At 41.4% G+C, this 18606-nt stretch overlaps 1 protein-coding gene across 1 annotated transcript in view; it reads left to right on the forward strand.

Moving 5' to 3' along the window:
• Positions 1 to 1262: 1262 nt before the first annotated feature.
• Positions 1263 to 18606, forward strand: part of LOC308597650 (uncharacterized protein) — a 47556-nt gene continuing 30212 nt past the window's right edge. The window contains exons 1-3 of the mRNA XM_081213560.1: positions 1263 to 1350; positions 8379 to 10832; positions 15617 to 15796. Of these exons, the coding sequence (XP_081069686.1) occupies positions 1293 to 1350; positions 8379 to 10832; positions 15617 to 15796 (2692 nt within the window). The 5' untranslated portion in view covers positions 1263 to 1292. The remainder of the gene's footprint in view (positions 1351 to 8378; positions 10833 to 15616; positions 15797 to 18606) is intronic.

Below are 18606 nucleotides of genomic sequence, written 5' to 3' on the forward strand. Positions count from 1 at the left end.
TTTGAGGTAGGTTAGGCTGTGACTGGTCCAAGGACATCCAGTGTGCTTCATGGCTGAGAGGGGATTCAGGAACATCAGAAGCTACCTTAGAGAGGGCCAGACCATTGGTCCATCTAGCAAAGCAGTGTTGAACTTCTGGTTTGCAGATTAATGTGGAATAATGGAACAAATCTACTATTTCAATCTACTGGTTCAATCTGGAGCCAGACTAAATTAGTTGAGCAGAATTCATGGCTAACTGGTCCCATTGGTTTCAGGTAGAACCAAGTATGACTTAGTTTGGATTTAACCTGGTTTGTCAAGATATACAGTATCTCTCTGATTAGGGGGATGTGAATGACTCACTGGCCATTCCTAATACTTCCTGAGCCTTCAAATAGTGTTTCAGAAAAACTGAATCAGAACAACCATAACATTCAAAAATACGAAATTTTGCCAGTGACTAGAGCATTGCCCCTCAATCTGGCCTCAGCAAGCCCCACCTGCCTGCCTTGTTGCCTACAACCAGGGGGTAGCATTGGCTGGTAGGTCCTTTCCTTAGATGTCTTTGTACAACTCAGTGGAGACAAGGATGGGGACAAAACTAGAATTAAGAGCAGCTGGATAGCTCAGTCGGTGGAGTGTAATACTCTTAATCTCAGGGTTCTGGGTTCATGCCCCACCTTGACCAAAAGATCCCTGCATTGCAGGGGGTTGGACTAGATGACTCTTGTGGTCTCTTCCAACTCTACAATTCTATGATTCTAAGTAGCTCTGCCTATCATTGGATCTGGCTCCACCTGCTGTTGGTCTCCCTTCTATCCACTCTACCAGTTCCATTGAGAACCAGCCAATTACAGTGGTACCTCGGTCTATGAACAGCCCTGTTAACGAATGCTTTGGACAACGAACTCTGCAAAAGCGGAAGTAGGTGTTCCAGTTAGCGAACTTTGCCCCAGAAGACGAACAGAAACTGAACACCAGCGGTGGGAGGGCTCATTAGGGAAAGTGCGCCTCGGTTTAAGAACGCTTTGGTTTAAGAACGGACCTCCGGAAAGGTTTGCAATCCAAGGTACCACTGTACTGCATTTTGCCAACATTGCAAGGGAACTTGGTGCTGTATCAGATGATAGGTGAAGCCATTCAACATACTGTCAGCTTGGGCTTCTTGTCTAGTTCTGAACTTATCTGTGGATATTGACCTGGAAAAGGAGACAAAGAGGAGAGCAAACCTGAAAATGAATACTTTCTAATGATTATCTCCCTATCCCATTGCAGAGCAGAAGAGCACTGAGAACATTCAGGCCTCCAACATGAGCAGGAAAAGGAGGAGAAGCTACAAGAGCAGGAAAAGCTCAGATACCAGGGAAAGTAAGTTTGCAACAATGGTTTACCTGATAATAGGGACTAGGTTGGTGATCCTTGAAAACTCCTTCCCTTGCAAGCACCAGTTGCCAAAAATGTGGCCTGTGCTGAATGGGATGGGATGCGTCCCAAAGATAAATAATGGAAATCAATATGATGCAGTGTCATAAAGCTATTTTCTGTTGGAATTACTGATGTGTTCCACATGCTAATATTTATTCCTTAAAAAAATATAAATGGGAGCAGTAGCTTTATGAGATGAGGTTTCAGCCCTGTGGGATTACAGTTTGTTTCAGGATATGCACTTTTCAAAAGGCTGTTTTTAACTCTTTCACTTTATGCTTAATAGGTGAAATGCAGACTCTGCTCAGTTCAGTGTCCAAATTCTCTGTGAGTTCAGTCACCACTGAATATTTCGTGTCCTCAGATATACCACTGTGCAGTTTCTATGCTATATACTTGCTCTTGATTGTTTACATGGAGAGCTTATAGCATTTATGTAAGCACACACGAGTTTTTAGTGCTTGATGTTTAGTTATGTTTTTATATTACATTGGTAGCCACCCAGAGTGGCTGGGACAACCCAAGTAGATAGGTGGGCTGATGATGATGTTGTTGTTGATGATGATATTTATCACCCCTTGTGATTAACCACATGGCCTAAATGGAGGGCAAGATGCCAGTCAATAATAGGAGACCATGGAAACTTTCCTCTATGCAAACCAGGCTCTCACGCAACTAGGACACCAAAAGAGAGTTTTTCATGCCCTTTGCAGTGGAGCTAGGTCAATTACACTGATTGTTCGGCTTCCTGCCAAAAGGAAAGGCGACCACCCATTGAAGGGACCCGAGAGAGAAGTCATCATGCTTTCCAGCTGACTTGTATTGGTAGATCTATAACAATTCATTTATTCTGGATGTGGAATATTATGACTGAGCGTAGTAATGACAACTTAGTTGCTATTGATGAATTCATACAGGCAGGGTGTAGGGGCCAAGGGAAACGCAGCTGCTGCCAAGTATGACAAATGATGGCTTCTTGTGAACTGTGGGAGCAGCTGAGCATAATAAGCATGTACCATATAAGTGGGGTGTACTGTTGAGCGGCAGCGAGGGAGGGGGAGAGACGCAGAGAAATCAACTGTTTGGCATATTGCAAGTCAGCAATTATAAATGCATGCACCGCTTCCAAAAATAACCTTTCGTAAGATTAGTAGAGTTTGTGGAAGCTCGCAATAACAATGGAGACAGGCAATGTTTTCGAGACAATCAAAAGTGGTTTGAGAAAGTTGTTATTTTCCAAGTTTTGCCCAACACATTGATGATGGACCCTCTAGCACAGTGGTTCTCAACCTGTGGGTCCCCAGATGTTGTTGGACTACAACTCCCATCATCCCTGAGCTCTGGCCTTGCTAGCTAGGGGTGATGGGAGTTGTAGTTCAACAACATCTGGGGACCCACAGGTTGAGAAAGGCTGCCTTGCATCTCAGATCGAATTAGAGCTTCCAGACTGTTTGAAACAACACAAAAACCTACAAACCAGCTTTACCACCAAATGTAATCCGCATATACAGTGGTCACGCTCACGTGTAACAAGCTCCCAAGGAGCGGATTACAGCTGGTTTGCTCCAAACCTGAACCTTTTAGCTCAGCATGGCAAATAAGCCAAGGTTTGGTTTCGTGTGCCATCTGAATTTTGGCTTGTGGTTAAAGCACTCTCCTCCGCAAGGGCTGAGGAAGAGCAAAGCAGGTGTAAACTCTTCTCCAAGAGCCAGCACATTTGTGTGGTCCTGGTAAACCAAAGTTTGGCTTTCCACGTTGTACAAATCAGGTGACTATGAGCAATGTATCCTCATTCCAACTGTGGCTCCATCTGCACTATACATTTAAACCAGTACCATACCACTTTAAACCACCATGTCTTTCCCCAAAGAATCCTGAGAATTGCTGTTGGCCATGGCTGCTGAGAGTCATTAAGAGAACCCTAGTCTCCTCCCAGAGTTACTGGGAAGAGGATTGACTGTACACCAGTCTTAGAACTATAGCTGTGTGAGAGCAACATCAAATTGAGAGGCATCCCGGAACTCGAGCAAGGAGACCTGATTGGATACTTGACGCAGGAATTCACGAAGTTCTGGGGTTTAAAGGAGGACACAGACTTCAAGATTGTCTCAGCATATAGACTGGGAAGATTGGTAAGGAAAGACAGATCCAGAGACTGTTTGATAATTTTAAGATCAAAGGAAGAGAGAGACAAGATCCTAGGCCTACACTTCAAAAAAGCAATTGAAATACAAGATAAAAGGGTGGAAATTTATAGAGATATTCCGAGACAGTTGCTGGACCTCAGAGCCACCTACTCAGAACTAGCAAAATTGCTGAGACACAACGCAATTCCCTATAGGTGGGAGTTTCCACAAGGATTATCCTTTACTTACAAAGAAAGGAAGGTTAAAATTAGAACACCTGAAGATAACCAAAAGTTCCTTCACGACCACGGAGAAGATCTCCAAAAAGGAGTGGATTGGCTTCCAACCTTACCAGTACCAATATTGCCTGGAAGCGGGCCAACGCCTGCACCCTCGGGATCTGAGCAAAAGGAAGACACCTCATCCTAAGAACATCTTAATTAGAACAGGATGTCTCTGCAGCTACTTAGTTGGAACATAAATGGCGGGAATTCTCCGGAAAAAAGGAGGAGGATATTTCATATCCTGAAAAAAGAACAATTGGATGTAATATGCCTTCAAGAAACACATGTGACTAGGCTCCATAGGAAAGTATTAATCAATAAAAGACTTGGCCAGGAATTTATCTCATCAGATAAAGTTAAAAAAAGAGGCGTTGTAATTTATGCAAAGGAGAACCTGTCACCAAAATTTCTATTCAAAGATGATCATGGAAGAATTCTCGCAATTGAAATCCAAACACAAGGGGAAAAGATTTTGATATTAGGAGTTTATGCGCCAAATGATGGAAAATCAGAATTCTATAAGAAGCTGCATGAGACAATGATGGACTATTTGGACTATTCTAACATTATTGTGATGGGAGATATGAATGGGGTGGTGTCTACAAACATGGACAAATCCCAAAATCAAAACTTAACAACAGACGGCAGACTCCCTAAAACCTTTTTTGAAATGACAGACAATATGGACTTGATTGACATTTGGAGGACAAGGAACCCCTTGGGTAAAGAAGGAACCTTCTTCTCTGAGGCCCACTTGTCATGGACACGAATTGACCAAATTTGGATATCTAGAGGGCTGGCCCCGAAAACAAGAAAAGTGGAAATCTGCCCAAAAACCTGCTCCGACCATAATGCCTTAAAAATGGAATTGAGACTTTTTCCAACTGGATCCTTCAGGTGGAGAATGAATGACACCTTGCTAAGAGATCAAGAGATTGTTAAGAAGGCCCAAAAAACGTTAAAGGACTACTTTGAAATAAATTTGAACACTACGGTGGAGAAAAGAACAATCTGGGACGCAAGTAAAGCCGTAATGAGAGGGTTTCTGATACAACAGAATACAATAAAGAGGAAATTTTGGAATGGAAAAAAAGAAAAAATTCTAGAGAAAATAAGCGAAGGAGAGAAAAAGCTGAGAACCAAACCAAAGTCAAAAGAGGTGCTAAGAGAGATCAAATTCCATCAAGCACAATATTCGAAACTGATCAATCAAGAGATTGAGTGGAAAATTAAACAAATGAAGCAGAGATCGTTTGAATCAGCAAATAAATGTGGAAAGTTGCTAGCTTGGCAGCTGAAAAAAAGACAAAAGTTAAATACGGTTACAAACTTGGAGATTCAAGGAAAAATAGTTCAGAAACCAGAAGAAATAAGAAAGTGCTTCCACAGATACTTCAAAGATCTTTATGCACAGGGGCCTCAGAAAGAACCGGAAATAGATCAATTTTTGAGGATAAATGGACTACCTAAAATAAGTCAAGATAAAAGATCAATTCTTAACAGCAAGATAACTCAACAGGAAATTGAAGGTGCCATCCAGAACATGCAGCTGGGCAAATCTCCAGGCCCGGATGGACTTACCTCCAAATATTATAAGACTTTGAAGGACTACTTGATACAACCGTTGTTGGAGGTTTGTAACCAGATCATGGAGGGGAGAAAGGCACCGGAAACGTGGAAAGAAGCATTTATCACATTGATTCCCAAGTCAGAAAGGGAAAAGACTCAGCTTAAGAATTACCGTCCCATCTCACTCCTGAATGTGGATTACAAAATATTTGCAGACATTTTAGCAAATAGACTTAAAAATGTACTAAATGAAGTAATTCACAAGGACCAAGCAGGCTTTCTCCCTGGCAGACATATGTCTGACAACACTAGGAACATTATTGATATACTGGAGTTGTTGCGAATTAGAAACACAAGGGCTGCTTTAATCTTTATTGATGCGGAGAAAGCATTTGACAACATTTCTTGGATGTTTATGAAGAAAAACTTGAAAGGGATGGGAGTGGGACGGGGGTTTGAAAATGGACTAGAAGCAATCTATTCAGAACAAAAAGCTAAATTGATAGTGAACAATGTGGTATCGGAGGAACTTCAAATTGAAAAAGGGACACGACAGGGGTGCCCTTTATCCCCTCTGCTATTTATTTCTGTTCTGGAGGTACTGCTGAATATGATCAGGGAGGACCAGTTGGTGCAGGGTATAGTGGTCGGAGCGAAACAATACAAACTGAAAGCTTTTGCAGATGACCTAGTCATTACAGTACAGGAGCCAGAATCTAGCACAAAAAGAGTTCTTGAACTTATTTTGGAGTTTGGTCGGGTGGCGGGATTCAAGCTAAACAAACAAAAAACTAAGGTTTTGGCCAAAAATTTGACGCCTACAGAGATAGAGGGGTACCAGAGAGAGACAGAGCTAAGTGTGGTTAAAAAAGTGAAATACCTGGGGGTATCTTTGTCCACCAAAAATTTAAATCTATTCAAAGATAATTATGAAAAATGTTGGTCGGAAATTAAAAAAGACTTGGATATTTGGTCAAGATTGAAACTTACCTTGTCAGGCCAAATCGCAGCTATAAAGATGTGTGTTCTGCCAAAAATGCTATTTTTATTTCAAACCCTCCAGGTTGTGGACAGAATGGAATGTTTCGGAAAATGGCAGAAGGATATATCTAAGTTTGTCTGGCAGGGCAAAAAGCCCCGAATTAAATTTAAAATACTAACTGACTCAAAAGAAAGAGGGGGGTTTGCCCTGCCGGATTTAAGGTTGTACTATGAGGCTGCAGCCTTCTGCTGGCTGAAGGATTGGTTTCTGTTGGAAAACACCGATGTCCTAGATCTGGAAGGGTTTGACAATGTTTATGGTTGGCATGCATACTTGTGGTATGACAAGGCGAAGGTTCATAAACTGTTTAAAAACCATATTGTCAGAAAATCAATTTTTGCCGTCTGGATGAAGTATAAGGACTTATTAGAAAGCAAGACCCCGAGGTGGTTATCACCAGTGGAAGCCAAGATTTCTAAAAAAAGGCCCAATATGGAGGCCTACTGGCCAAAATATTGGGAATTGATTGAAAGAGTTGGAGATAATTGGAAGCTCCAAAGCCAGGACAAACTGAAAAATAAGGTGCGAGATTGGTTACATTATGCTCAAATTCAAGAGGTATTTAAAATGGATAAAAAAGTGGGTTTCCAGTTGGAGAAATCGAAACTGGAGACGGAGTTACTAGAACCAAAGACTAAGGTACTTTCGAGGATGTATGACTTGCTGCTTAAATGGAACACACAGGATGAGACAGTTAAATCTGCTATGATAAAATGGGCACAGGATGTAGGACACAACATTATGTCTGAGGACTGGGAAAGGTTATGGAACACCGGTATGAAATTCACGGCATGCAGTGCCTTGAAAGAGAACATTATGAAAATGGTATACCGGTGGTACATGACCCCAGTCAAGTTGGCTAAAATATATCATCTTTCTGATAATAAGTGTTGGAAATGTAAGGAGGCAGAAGGGACATTCTTTCACCTCTGGTGGACCTGCCCGAAAGTAAAGGCCTTTTGGGAAATGATACATAATGAGCTGAAAAAGGTATTCAGATATACCTTTTCTAAGAAACCAGAGGCCTTTCTTCTGGGCATGGTGGACCGGAAGGTGCCAAAGAAGGATAGAACCTTGTTTATGTATGCAACCACAGCAGCTAGGATTCTTATCGCAAAGTTCTGGAAGACACCAGATTTACCCACACTGGAGGACTGGCAGACGCAGCTGATGGACTACATGGAGTTGGCAGAAATGACTGGCAGAATTCGAGATCTGAGCGAAGAAACAATGGAGGAGGACTGGAAAAAATTTAAGGACTATTTGCAAAAATATTATAAGTTGTTTGAATGTTAAGATTGCGCACGATTAAGAAACGTTATGCTTCTGCAATTTACTTAAGTAAATGATAAAGTAAGTATTGATGGAAAAAAACGAGACAAATTAGAAACAAAATATTATGTTTATTAAGAGGGTTAAAACTAAATTACAAATTTTTGAAACTGGTAACATAATAAATTTAAAGGTATAACAAGATGGGAAACAAGATAACAAATTGCTGAACTGGCTAGAATAATGAATGCAATGCCGAGAGGATGCGAGGAGGTCCAAAAGTGAACTGTTGAAGGACGTTATGAAAGTTTCTTAACTTTTTCTTCTTTTTCTTTACTTTTCTTCATATATAAAAAATGTTTCTTGCATGTTGCTATGTAAACAAAGCTGTTAACCTATGGAAAGAAACGCAATAAAAAATTTTATAAAAAAAAAAGAACTATAGCTGTGTGAGAGGAATAGGGATCTCCTAACAACTCTCAGAAACCATAACAAACTACAGCTCCCAGGATTCTTTGGGGGGGGCTGTTTAAAGTGATATGATACTGGTTTAAATGTATAGTGCAGATGATTCTGACTCTCCAAAAAACAACAACAACAACCACCCAACCCAGCCTAGATTTCCAGGTGTTCTTTAAAAATAGTAATGTTCTTCTTCCTTTACTTTTCACTCTTCAGACGAACATATGCCAGTCATCTGCAGATGCCAGCAAAACACTGAAGGTGTTGAAGGCAGAGGAAATGAGCTCCCAGCAGAAGCTAATAATCATGGAGCTGAGGACATGGGACAGTCAGACAAAAATAGAAGCAATCATTCTTGCACACTAGAGAATGGGAGAAAGAACAAGGAGGGTGCTCTTGAAAACAGAGAAGAAGAAAACATATCTGACAGTGCGAAAGAAGGAAAACAAGAAAAAGATTGTCCTTTGCTGGCTTTTTCTACTCAGCAAGATGAAGTCTTAGCAGTGATAAGTGTTGATGAATCAGAAACCTCAACAGGAAACATCACACTGGAATGCAACTCCGACAGTGTGCGTTCTCCTCAGTCGGAGAATGTATTTATTGCAGAAGTGAAATGTGGTTCCTTTAATATGAAAGTGGAAGTGAAGAAAGATTCACTTCCTGGAACAGACTCCGCATCTGGAAAATGGAAATGTCCTAAGAATAGGTGTTATCATAAAAGCCATTGTTGTAAGCAGCACAAGGAGCGAAGACCATCCAGCATTCTTTCTGGAAAATATGAGACACCATCTAAATGCAAGATCCAAATGGCCAGTAACCCAAATCCATCCATGTCAATTAGCATTGTAGGGAAGGAAATCAAGGTGCAATATATCAATAGGAAGCAGAAACTAAGGGTTAGTGTCGAGCCTGGTGTTGAAGCAAGGAAATGTGACCCAGCTAGGAGCTCAAAATATAGAAAAATGTCCAGTGATACGGATTATTCTACCACCGAGGAATCTTATTCAGATTTTGAGTCAGATTTTAGCTTTCAGGAGAAGGAGGAATCATTCCCAAGTTACATGGGTCCAGAGTGGTATGCCCCGATACCTCCACCAGCTGAGTTTGCTGACTCTGAGGAAATCTGCTTAGATAGTGCCACTGAAGTTGTATCCTTAAGTCCATCAGGTGACATGAACATGTCAGATACTTTCTCAGCTGCCTTAAATTATGGAGAAGGAAGTGATCTCTGTCAAGAGAAAGGTGACAGAAGGAAGGAGTGTGCCAATGGAAAAGATTTCTATAAAGAAATTGTTTTTTCAGAATTTAGCTATACTGGAGAATCTCCTCTAGAAGACTGCAGTTCCAGAGAAATATATCCTGGAAAGAAACCTAATGATGAGATGAGTGATGCTCACCAAGTAAGGAACAGCAGTCTAATAGACACAAGGAATATTATGCGTGTTTCACATATGGAATCAAAAAACACAAGAAGCAATTCTTTCCCAGCCACCCCTGTTGATATATTGTCATCATTTCATCCTAGAAGAGACTCTGGTTTCTATTCAATGCCATCTTTATCCTTAAAAGTGCTACCCAAGCCAAGCCAAGCATTGAACCCTTACAGCAAGAATGCCCATACGCCTACCAGCTGTACAGAACTTTCCTCAAGTTTTGCATCATTGTTCGGTAATCTCAGAGATCTTAAATGCTGCTATTCCTTCACCTCGTATGACCATGAAATGACTGTGTACCATGCTGAGCTGGAAGAAAACCTAGGCAATGCTTTTTTCATGGATCACTCTTTAGAATACATAGAGGACTGTAGAGAAATGGATTGGGTGGCTGGAGAGGATTTTCATTCCATTGCCAATTCCAATGAAGAACATAAGGAAGAATGTGGACCCATTGAGCCTCTGAGAACACTAAATGTATCTGAGGAATACACTGAACTCGCAAATGGTGGAAATGATTATGAGGTTCTAAGCAGTGATCATTACAAAGTCCAAGCATACATAGAAGTACAGAATGAAGAATTATTTAATAAAGTTTCCTTGCATTCTGGAAACCAGTCTAGTGACTATAAAGATGACAATAACATTGCTGATACAGAAAGCACCCAAGGCCAATTCTCTGCAGAACAGCCCAATGGAAATCATCAGCTGAGTATTGCAGAGTCTGATATAACGATGAAACGGAGAAGATCAGTGATGACTGTAATAACTGGAGAATTAGAACGCAGACTTATCATTCAAGGTGAGAGAAAGTCTGTGGCAGAATCTTTTGACTTGGCAATAAAAAAGGAGCCCTTATTGCCCTGCAGCATAAGGGAAGCATTTATGTCACCTCTGTTGGATGCTGAGGAACCAGATTTTGATAATGAATCCCAGAGCTTTGCAGAAGTTGAGGAGATGCCTGAAGACATGCATGAAGATTGCCAAGATGCTTCTGCCCAGGCTGATGCTGTATCTTGCTCTTTAGAAGATGAGCAGGTTTTGGCTGATACTGAAGCACCCGAGATGCTTTCCAGCAAACAAGATATATGTTCCTCTGATCTTTCTGGAAAACATTTAGCAACAGATCAAGTGCAGGAGTTACTCAAACCTAGTTGTGAAAAACCAGAGGTACAAAGTGAAATAAAGACAGATTTGGGCCAGAGCACAGACACTTTGCCCCCAAACAACCAGACAGGTAAGTACTTCCAGATTCCTTGGAAACAATAGTTTGTTCTTACTTTATGCATCAAGGCAAAGGGTTGCAATGAAATGTCCTTCTGAGAACTAGTCAGCTTTGTTAATCATAAAGGGACCCCCTTCTTAACTCCAATGGAGGAGCAGTCTAGACACAACTTGCAAGTTTTACTCCTGCTTGAAGGACATATATTTTTGCTGCCTCATCTTACTGTTTGTGCAGATACCTTCCTTGACCCAGTGCCTTCTGAAAGTAGGCCTCAGTTGTTCTAAGTAGAATTAATACTAGTATGCTTTAAACTCAAAATGTCACATATTAGCAAAGTAGAGCTGGACTTGGGAATGCTGGTAAGGTTGGTAAAATGCTAACATGATCCTTCAGTAAGGTATTTCTTTCTCTAATCCAGTTGTTTTCAAATTGTGTCCAATGGGGTTCCCAAGTTAGCAAGCCAATAATGTCAGGCAACTTACCTAAAATAGAGTTGCCCATCTTTCCTTAAAACATGAAACTGCATGGGGTCACTGGCTGAGTCTAGGCCTAGACAGCATCTGTAGAAAATGAGGGTGCACCTGAAAGACTTCCCAGAATTCACTGCAACATACAGCTGAAACCATTTGATGTTACATCAAGCAATTCTTATCCAACACTTTCCACTGCATTCCCCCATCATTGACCATGAAAAGTTAGGTTTTCATTTTTGAATGGGTTTGTTGCGCAAAAACATAAAATCTATTTGGATTGTGTACTGGCCAGTGTGCCGTTGAATCCTACCTGCAAAAATAGCAACAGTCTGGAAGGCCCCTGGCACTTATTCCAAACACTGCAATTTCCTCGAGGCCAGTTCAGACAAACAAGTAGCGGTTTCTTCAGGTGGCCTTAAATCCATGCGTCACAGCAGGCCAAATAGTTATTTATATGCGGTCCAATCCAGCTTATTATTCTCCAGATGTGTGTCAAGCTTATTTTGAAACTTGAAAGATGGCAAGGTAAAAAAAAAAGGGGGGGGGAGAATAGTTTCATAACCTATGTCAAATTTTAGATATTTCATCATTCTTTACACTTGGTTGTTCCCCTTATCATGCTGTGATTCCTGATGCATAGATCATTGCTGCCTTAATTTATAAGAACATTTTAAGGCATAAATAAAGAAGAAGAAGAAGAAGAAGCAATAATCTAAAGGGCACATGACTGGCTTTACAAACCCTGCCCCTGGACAGGATGCTGCAAAAGCAGCTTAATAGAGATGGATATAAACAAAGAGGCAACCAAATATTCCCTGTGAGGAGGAAAGGAAGTTTTTAGTTTCTGGAAAGTGTATACCGGGAAGAACACTGTATCTCAAAGCTCCGCTCCCATCCGTTAAAGAAGCAGCAAAGTAAATAATTTCTAAATTATTAAAGGGCAGCTTGGTTTTCCTCTCATTGCCGCAAACTGTTGTCACTTTAATATTTCTTTTTCTTGTGCTTTAAAACCTGCATAGTTGATTTTCTGTGTGTTACTCGTTCAATTGGTCAGAGCATGGTGCTGATAATGCCAAGGTTTCAGGTTCGATCTCCATATTCCTGCATTGGAGGGGGTTGGACTGGATGATCCCCAGGGTTCCTTCCAAGACACTTCTGTGATTCTACGTGTTTTGAACTAGTACTCCCACCAGTGTGCTGTCTGGAACAGATGGACGTTGTAACACAAACATCCCACCAGGCTGGGAAAGGCTGGGTTTAAACCAATGTTCTGAAAGCGAGTTCCCTGCAATATGATTACACCTCCCGGTGGACACTGCAGCAAATTGGTGGCACTGTGGTCTAAACCACTGAGCCTAGGGCTTGCCAATCAGAAGGTCGGCAGTTCGAATCCCCGCGACGGGGTGAGCTCCTGTTACTCGGTCCCTGCTCCTGCCAACCTAGCAGTTCGAAAGCACATCAAAGTGCAAGTAGATAAATAGGTACCGCTCCAGCGGGAAGGTAAACGGCGTTTCCGTGCGCTGCTCTGGTTCGCCAGAAGCGGCTTAGTCATGCTGGCCACATGACCCGGAAGCTGTACGTCGGCTCCCTCGGCCAGTAAAGCAAGATGAGCGCCGCAATGCCAGAGTCGTTCACGACTGGACCTAACGGTCAGGGGTCCCTTTACCCTTTACCTTTTACTTCTGTCATTGCAACCTGCCCCTGCAACAAAAAAAGAGATACCAAGCATCATTTCAAAGGAGGAAGCTAGAGGCGGTATTAGCAGATACTTTTTTTAAAAAAATGGGAATCACTCAATGAAACCAAAGAGGAGAAAAACCTGTCTTGAACATTTGGGGTAAAGCTTTGTTCATAGAAGCGCCCATTGCTTCTTGAGAAGGAAGAAGCAATGGCTACTTTACTTCGGTTTTGCAAACATAAAGTCCTCCCACTTTCTTTAAAGAGATCTGGATCTCCATTTGCACTCTGGATCACAACCATAGCTGTCAACTTTTCCCTTTTTTTAAAGGGAAATTCCCTTATTCTGAATAGGATTCCTCGCAAGAAAAAGGAAAGGTTGACAGCTATGATCCCAACATTAAACTCTGTTGCACAGCCATTTGCTTTTATAACTTTGGACCTTATTCCAAAGCACGGGTGCCTACAAAAACACTTGTTTACTGGAGTGAGGCTCCCACCAGAATAGGCATCTTACAGATTGACCGTGTGAATGAACAATATTAAATCAATGTGTGGTTTCAGTACTCTAAGCCAGAATTCCTCAACCTCTGCCCTCGAGATGTTTTTGGCCTACAACTCCCATGATCCCTAGCTAGCAGAACCAGTGGTCAGGAATGGTGGGAATTTTAGTCTCAAAACATCTGGAGGTTGAGGAAGCCTGCTCTAAGCAAATCAAAATAAAGGGTTGCATCCAATGTTAGTCCTATTCAGAATACACCCATTTAAAAAAATGGACACCGCTAACTTATGTTTATTAATTTTAATGGTTCTACTCTATGTAAAACTTAGTTGAATGCAAAATTTTACAATTATATTTGAATATAGATTGGGTAATATGCATTCAGGTGTCTCTATCTGTGTTAAACATTGATTTATACACTTGCCCAATTACATGCTTACATATTTTACAGGCACAAACAGTGCAGTTCTAACCATATATCAGAAGAAATCCCCACTGAGTTCAGTTCTGCTTACTCCCAGATAAGTGATTTGTGTATATAGGATTGCAGCCTAAATAATCAAAGGCTAGTAACTATTTCTAAGGCTATCACCCAATGAAAGAAATCTTAGTTGATAAATAGATGTGTTTTAGTTGTGCTTAATTGGTTAAATATAGTGTTAAATTTGCACACCAGAGAAAATAACTTTTTAAAAATAAATTAAAAAATTGTCCAGTAGCACCTTAGAGACCAGCTAAGTTTGTTCTGGGTATAACCTTTCATGTGCATGCACACTTCTTCAGATACACTGAAACAGAAGTCACCAGACCCTTATATATAGTGGGAGGGTGGGGAGGGGTTTTTCTCACAAGGGTAGTAAGGAGATGCGTGATTGACTCAATGGGTATGGTAAACCTGTTGACGACTGTTAACGACTGCACTTATTCCTACATGAAAAAGCAAGGGATAGTATGCAGATGACCAAAAATAGCTTTAGCATATGTAATCAGACAAGAATCCAATACAGTTGTACCTCTGCTTTATGAGTATCTCTGGTTACGTATTCTTCGGGATACACACGTGGCAAACCTGGAAGTATTTTTCCGGTTTTTGTCGCACACGCATGCACAGAACAAGCTTCTCCAGTTGCGAAAACCTTGGGATCCAGCCGGAGCTCCGGAATGGATCCCGTCCACAACCAGAGGTACCACTGTATTTCTATTCAGACCAGGTCTCTCCATAGTTTTCAGTTTATAATAAGCTGCAATTCAGCAACTTCTCTTTCAAGTCTATTTCTGAAATTCTTTTGTAATAAGACAGCTGCTTTGAGATCCTGTATTTTTTTTTTAAAATACACTTCATTAGGATTGAATGCATGTGTCACAGCAGGCATGGGGATTTTTACCTGCTGATCTTTTACAAGTGTTTGTATTTCGAATATTCGGTTTTTAAAATAATCTCCCCTGAAATCAATTAGAATCTCTTGAAGGTTTTGAACTGAGAAATGTTACCAATTAATCTACTCAACACTGTGGATGGACTTCAATGCCACACTCTTCCAATTGTTTCACCTGCGAACGCATTCCAGCTTGTCTGACCGAACTATTTCCCCTCCCCTCCTCCCATGTACTGCACTGGAGGTTCTTCTGAATCATGGGTAGGCAAACTAAGGCCCGGGGGCCGGATGCGGCCCAATCGCCTTCTCAATTCGACCCACAGACAGTCCGGGAATCAGCATGTTTTTACATGAGTAGAATGTGTCCTTTTATTTAAAATCCGTCTCTGGGTTTTTGTGGGGTCTGCCTGATGTTTTTACATGAGCAGAATGTGTGCTTTTATTTAAAGTGCATCTCTGAGTTACTTGTGGGTCATAGGAATTCGTTCATTATTTTTTTCAAAATATAGTCCGGCCCACCACATGGTCTGAGGGACAGTGGACTGGCCCACGGCTGAAAAAGGTTGCTGACCCCTGTTCTGAATACTTCTGGATACTGTGAAAGTATACGGAAGTTAATCTCTCATTTCAACATAATTTACTTGCAAATAAATAAGAGCAGGCTTGCAGTTTTATCCTGATGTAGAAAAGGGAGCATGGCTTGTAACATGTATTTAATAGTAAATACACTTTGCTTTTTTTCCTCCTGAAAATTATGCAATTATGTAGCTGCTGCGTTGGAAGACACGGGCAAAATACTGTCTGATGAGCAAGCATCAAATGACGCCAGCAGTTCCCATGAAGAAGCAGTAGATCGTTGGGCCAGACGAAGGAAACAATTCCAAAACAGCAAGAGATGTGGTTCGGCTGGTGGGAGTTCCATAATCAGCAGTATCACAGAAGGATCAAGTGAGTGTTCTACATTTATTGCATTGGTCAGGAAAAGACATTTATACAGAGAGCTATGAATAAATTCTTCCAGTCTGAAGGGAGGAGCGCTCATTGCATGGCATGGCATTTTCTTGTTCTAAACAGCTTAGATGGGATGGGAAACCATGGTTTGAACAAAACACGGTACGAAAACCATAGCCTCATGTGCAGAAGAAATGAAAGGAACAAATGGGCATGAAATGTGTTCTAAGCTTTATAAACCATGGTTAAATACACAGAGAGAACATCTGGGCCCTGTTCTCTTTTAGCATGCCTCTCCATCTATTTATCCAAAGATATGGGGGTCAGAGTCTGGGTTTGTGTGTGTGTAGTTAGGTTTATCTATTTATCTGCGTTTATATCCTACCTTTACTCCAAAGAGCTCAAAATGACTTCCCTAGCCTCCCCTCATTTTCCCATATTTTATCATCCGAGAGGATACATTACACCAAGAGACAGCGACTGTCCCAAGGTCATTCAGTGAGCTTCATGGCTGAGTGGAGATTTGAACCCAGGCCTCCCAGGCCCTCGTACAACAGTTTAACTAGCTGTTATACACGCTGATCCCTAGCAACTACTGGCTTTCCACAAAGCTAGACAATATTCAGTGTAAGAGTGTGGGAAAAAAACCCCTCCAGAATCGTGTCACAGATGCAGAAATAAAATAGATACAGTTCTCAAGGGGTTTTCTCCATGACCTCCACTGATTGGATTAACCTTCATAATCTCTTGGCTAAAAGTTATTCCTCTAGCTCATTATTATTTCTGCTTTCCTTTCACTTGTTTAAAAGTATGCCAAATATACTAGTCTGGAGTCTCTAGAGGATAGCATTCAAGCCTAATGAATTTGTAGTGCAGGCTGATGGGCTCCCCAAGTGGGAATCATAATGTCTAGGGAACAGCAAACGCTTCGATACACACATGCAGATGTCGTCTTCCGATTGGTCAGTAAAACTAGATGAACGTACATATAAAAATAAACTAGGGAAACCATATGCCTGAAATACATAATTAATTATTGCTGTTACATCTACCACTAAATGAGTTTCATATAGGCTATTTATATGAATCCTTTTCAACGAAAATGGAATGTTTTTGTGCATTTGGAATCCTCCCTCCCCCACAAATTGGTGAGGTTTTCCAGTTATTTTCAGAATTTGCCAAAGAAGAAGGGGGGGGGGAGAGACGGTTAAATAAAAACAAAAATAGCCAAATTCATCAACTGTACCATTGCTCATATTCAACCTATCCCAATATTTACAAATCAAAAATTAATTCACTCTATCTATGCCTTTGCAGAAGATTCCTCTAATGAGTACATCACAAATAAAGAATGTAATTAACTGTCAGCCATGAAACAAGGAAAAAGCAATTGCTTCACCCTGCCAAAATTCACATTTATCTGGCAGTTATTTGACTGAATATTGGTTTCACACCAACCACTTCCTTTAAACACTCCTCTGGAAGCAGATAGTCAGCAATCCTCCAGCCAAATAGAAGTTGAACCCAGAAGAAGTGGGGGGGGGCTGTGTGGAATATAGTAAGGAACCAGATCAAGTTGTTTCTGTCAAATGGCTGTTCACTGAGCATTCCTCATAGCCACCCAACAACCAATTACTCCCGACATCCTGGGGAATTTTAGCAGAAGTGGCTTGTTCACATGTTATGCTGCACACATGTACAATCTATCTCTACACATCTATAGGTGTTTGTGTGAAAGAGTATACACATGATAGCTCAATTTGTACGCACACAGACCATGCACTCATTGAACACTACATGTGAATAATTGTACAAGGGTACAGCTCGGACTTGTGTAGACAGATTGCACATTTGCTGAATGCATTGTGTGAACACTCCTATTGATGCAGCTCAAGAAATTGCTGTAAGATTTTGTGTATGTGTGGTTTTAAAACCACACATAATCCTTGTTAGGTTTGCAAAAGCCTTCATATGTCTCCCAAAGCTGTTCTGAAGCACAGTTGAAATCCACATCTTTGGTGCACATGATGCACAATCTATTGGAACATATCCCCTGGCCATCCCCACTGAAAAAATGGCCAGGAGCTGTACAAGAGCACATCAATTGCCTTTCCTCATAGCAGCAGTGCCTATCCTTTTTGTAATACAAGTCCTATCAATTAGTTCAACGGAGTGTTTCTATACAAGACTCTGGACCAGGCTACCCTCTCGCAGTGCCCTCCAGATGTTTTGGACTACAACTTCCATCATCCTGACTAATGGCCATACTGGCTGGGGCTGATGGGAGTTGTAGTCCAAAACATCTGGAGGTCTCCAGACTGAGGGAAGCTGCTCTAGTTCTTTGCTGGGCTTTCCTTCTACTCGTCTGAACTAAGAACCAGGCAGCAGTACCGTAACTGAGTTAGGCAGGAGTGCCACTTTTACTGTCTTCCAAAGGCAGTCCTGTGGGCCCACTTGCATCACATGTGCCTAGGCTGACTAACTACTTTCCACATGGTTGACTCACTTGAACTCATCTGGAACTATCGCTCTATAGGCTCTTCATAGAGTTGCCCCAGTACCCTTCTTGGGATACATCAAGGTCTAAACAAGGTAGCCTGTTTAAGAAGGAGGAAAGAGTTTGATGGGTTGGCCTTGTGGCTGCGTACAAACCCGGACACTTTCTGCTGCATTTTGGTATAAAGAAAAATGTTTTCCCGTGAGACTCTGTGAATAGCATCCTATCTGTTGAATTGAACTGAATCTCTCCAACTGAACAAGCTACTGAGGTCCAGCACCGAGGGCCTTCTGGCGGTTCCCTCACTGCG

This window comes from Podarcis bocagei (genome assembly GCF_964188305.1).
Source record: "Podarcis bocagei genome assembly, chromosome: 11".
Taxonomy (NCBI): Eukaryota; Metazoa; Chordata; class Lepidosauria; order Squamata; family Lacertidae; genus Podarcis; species Podarcis bocagei.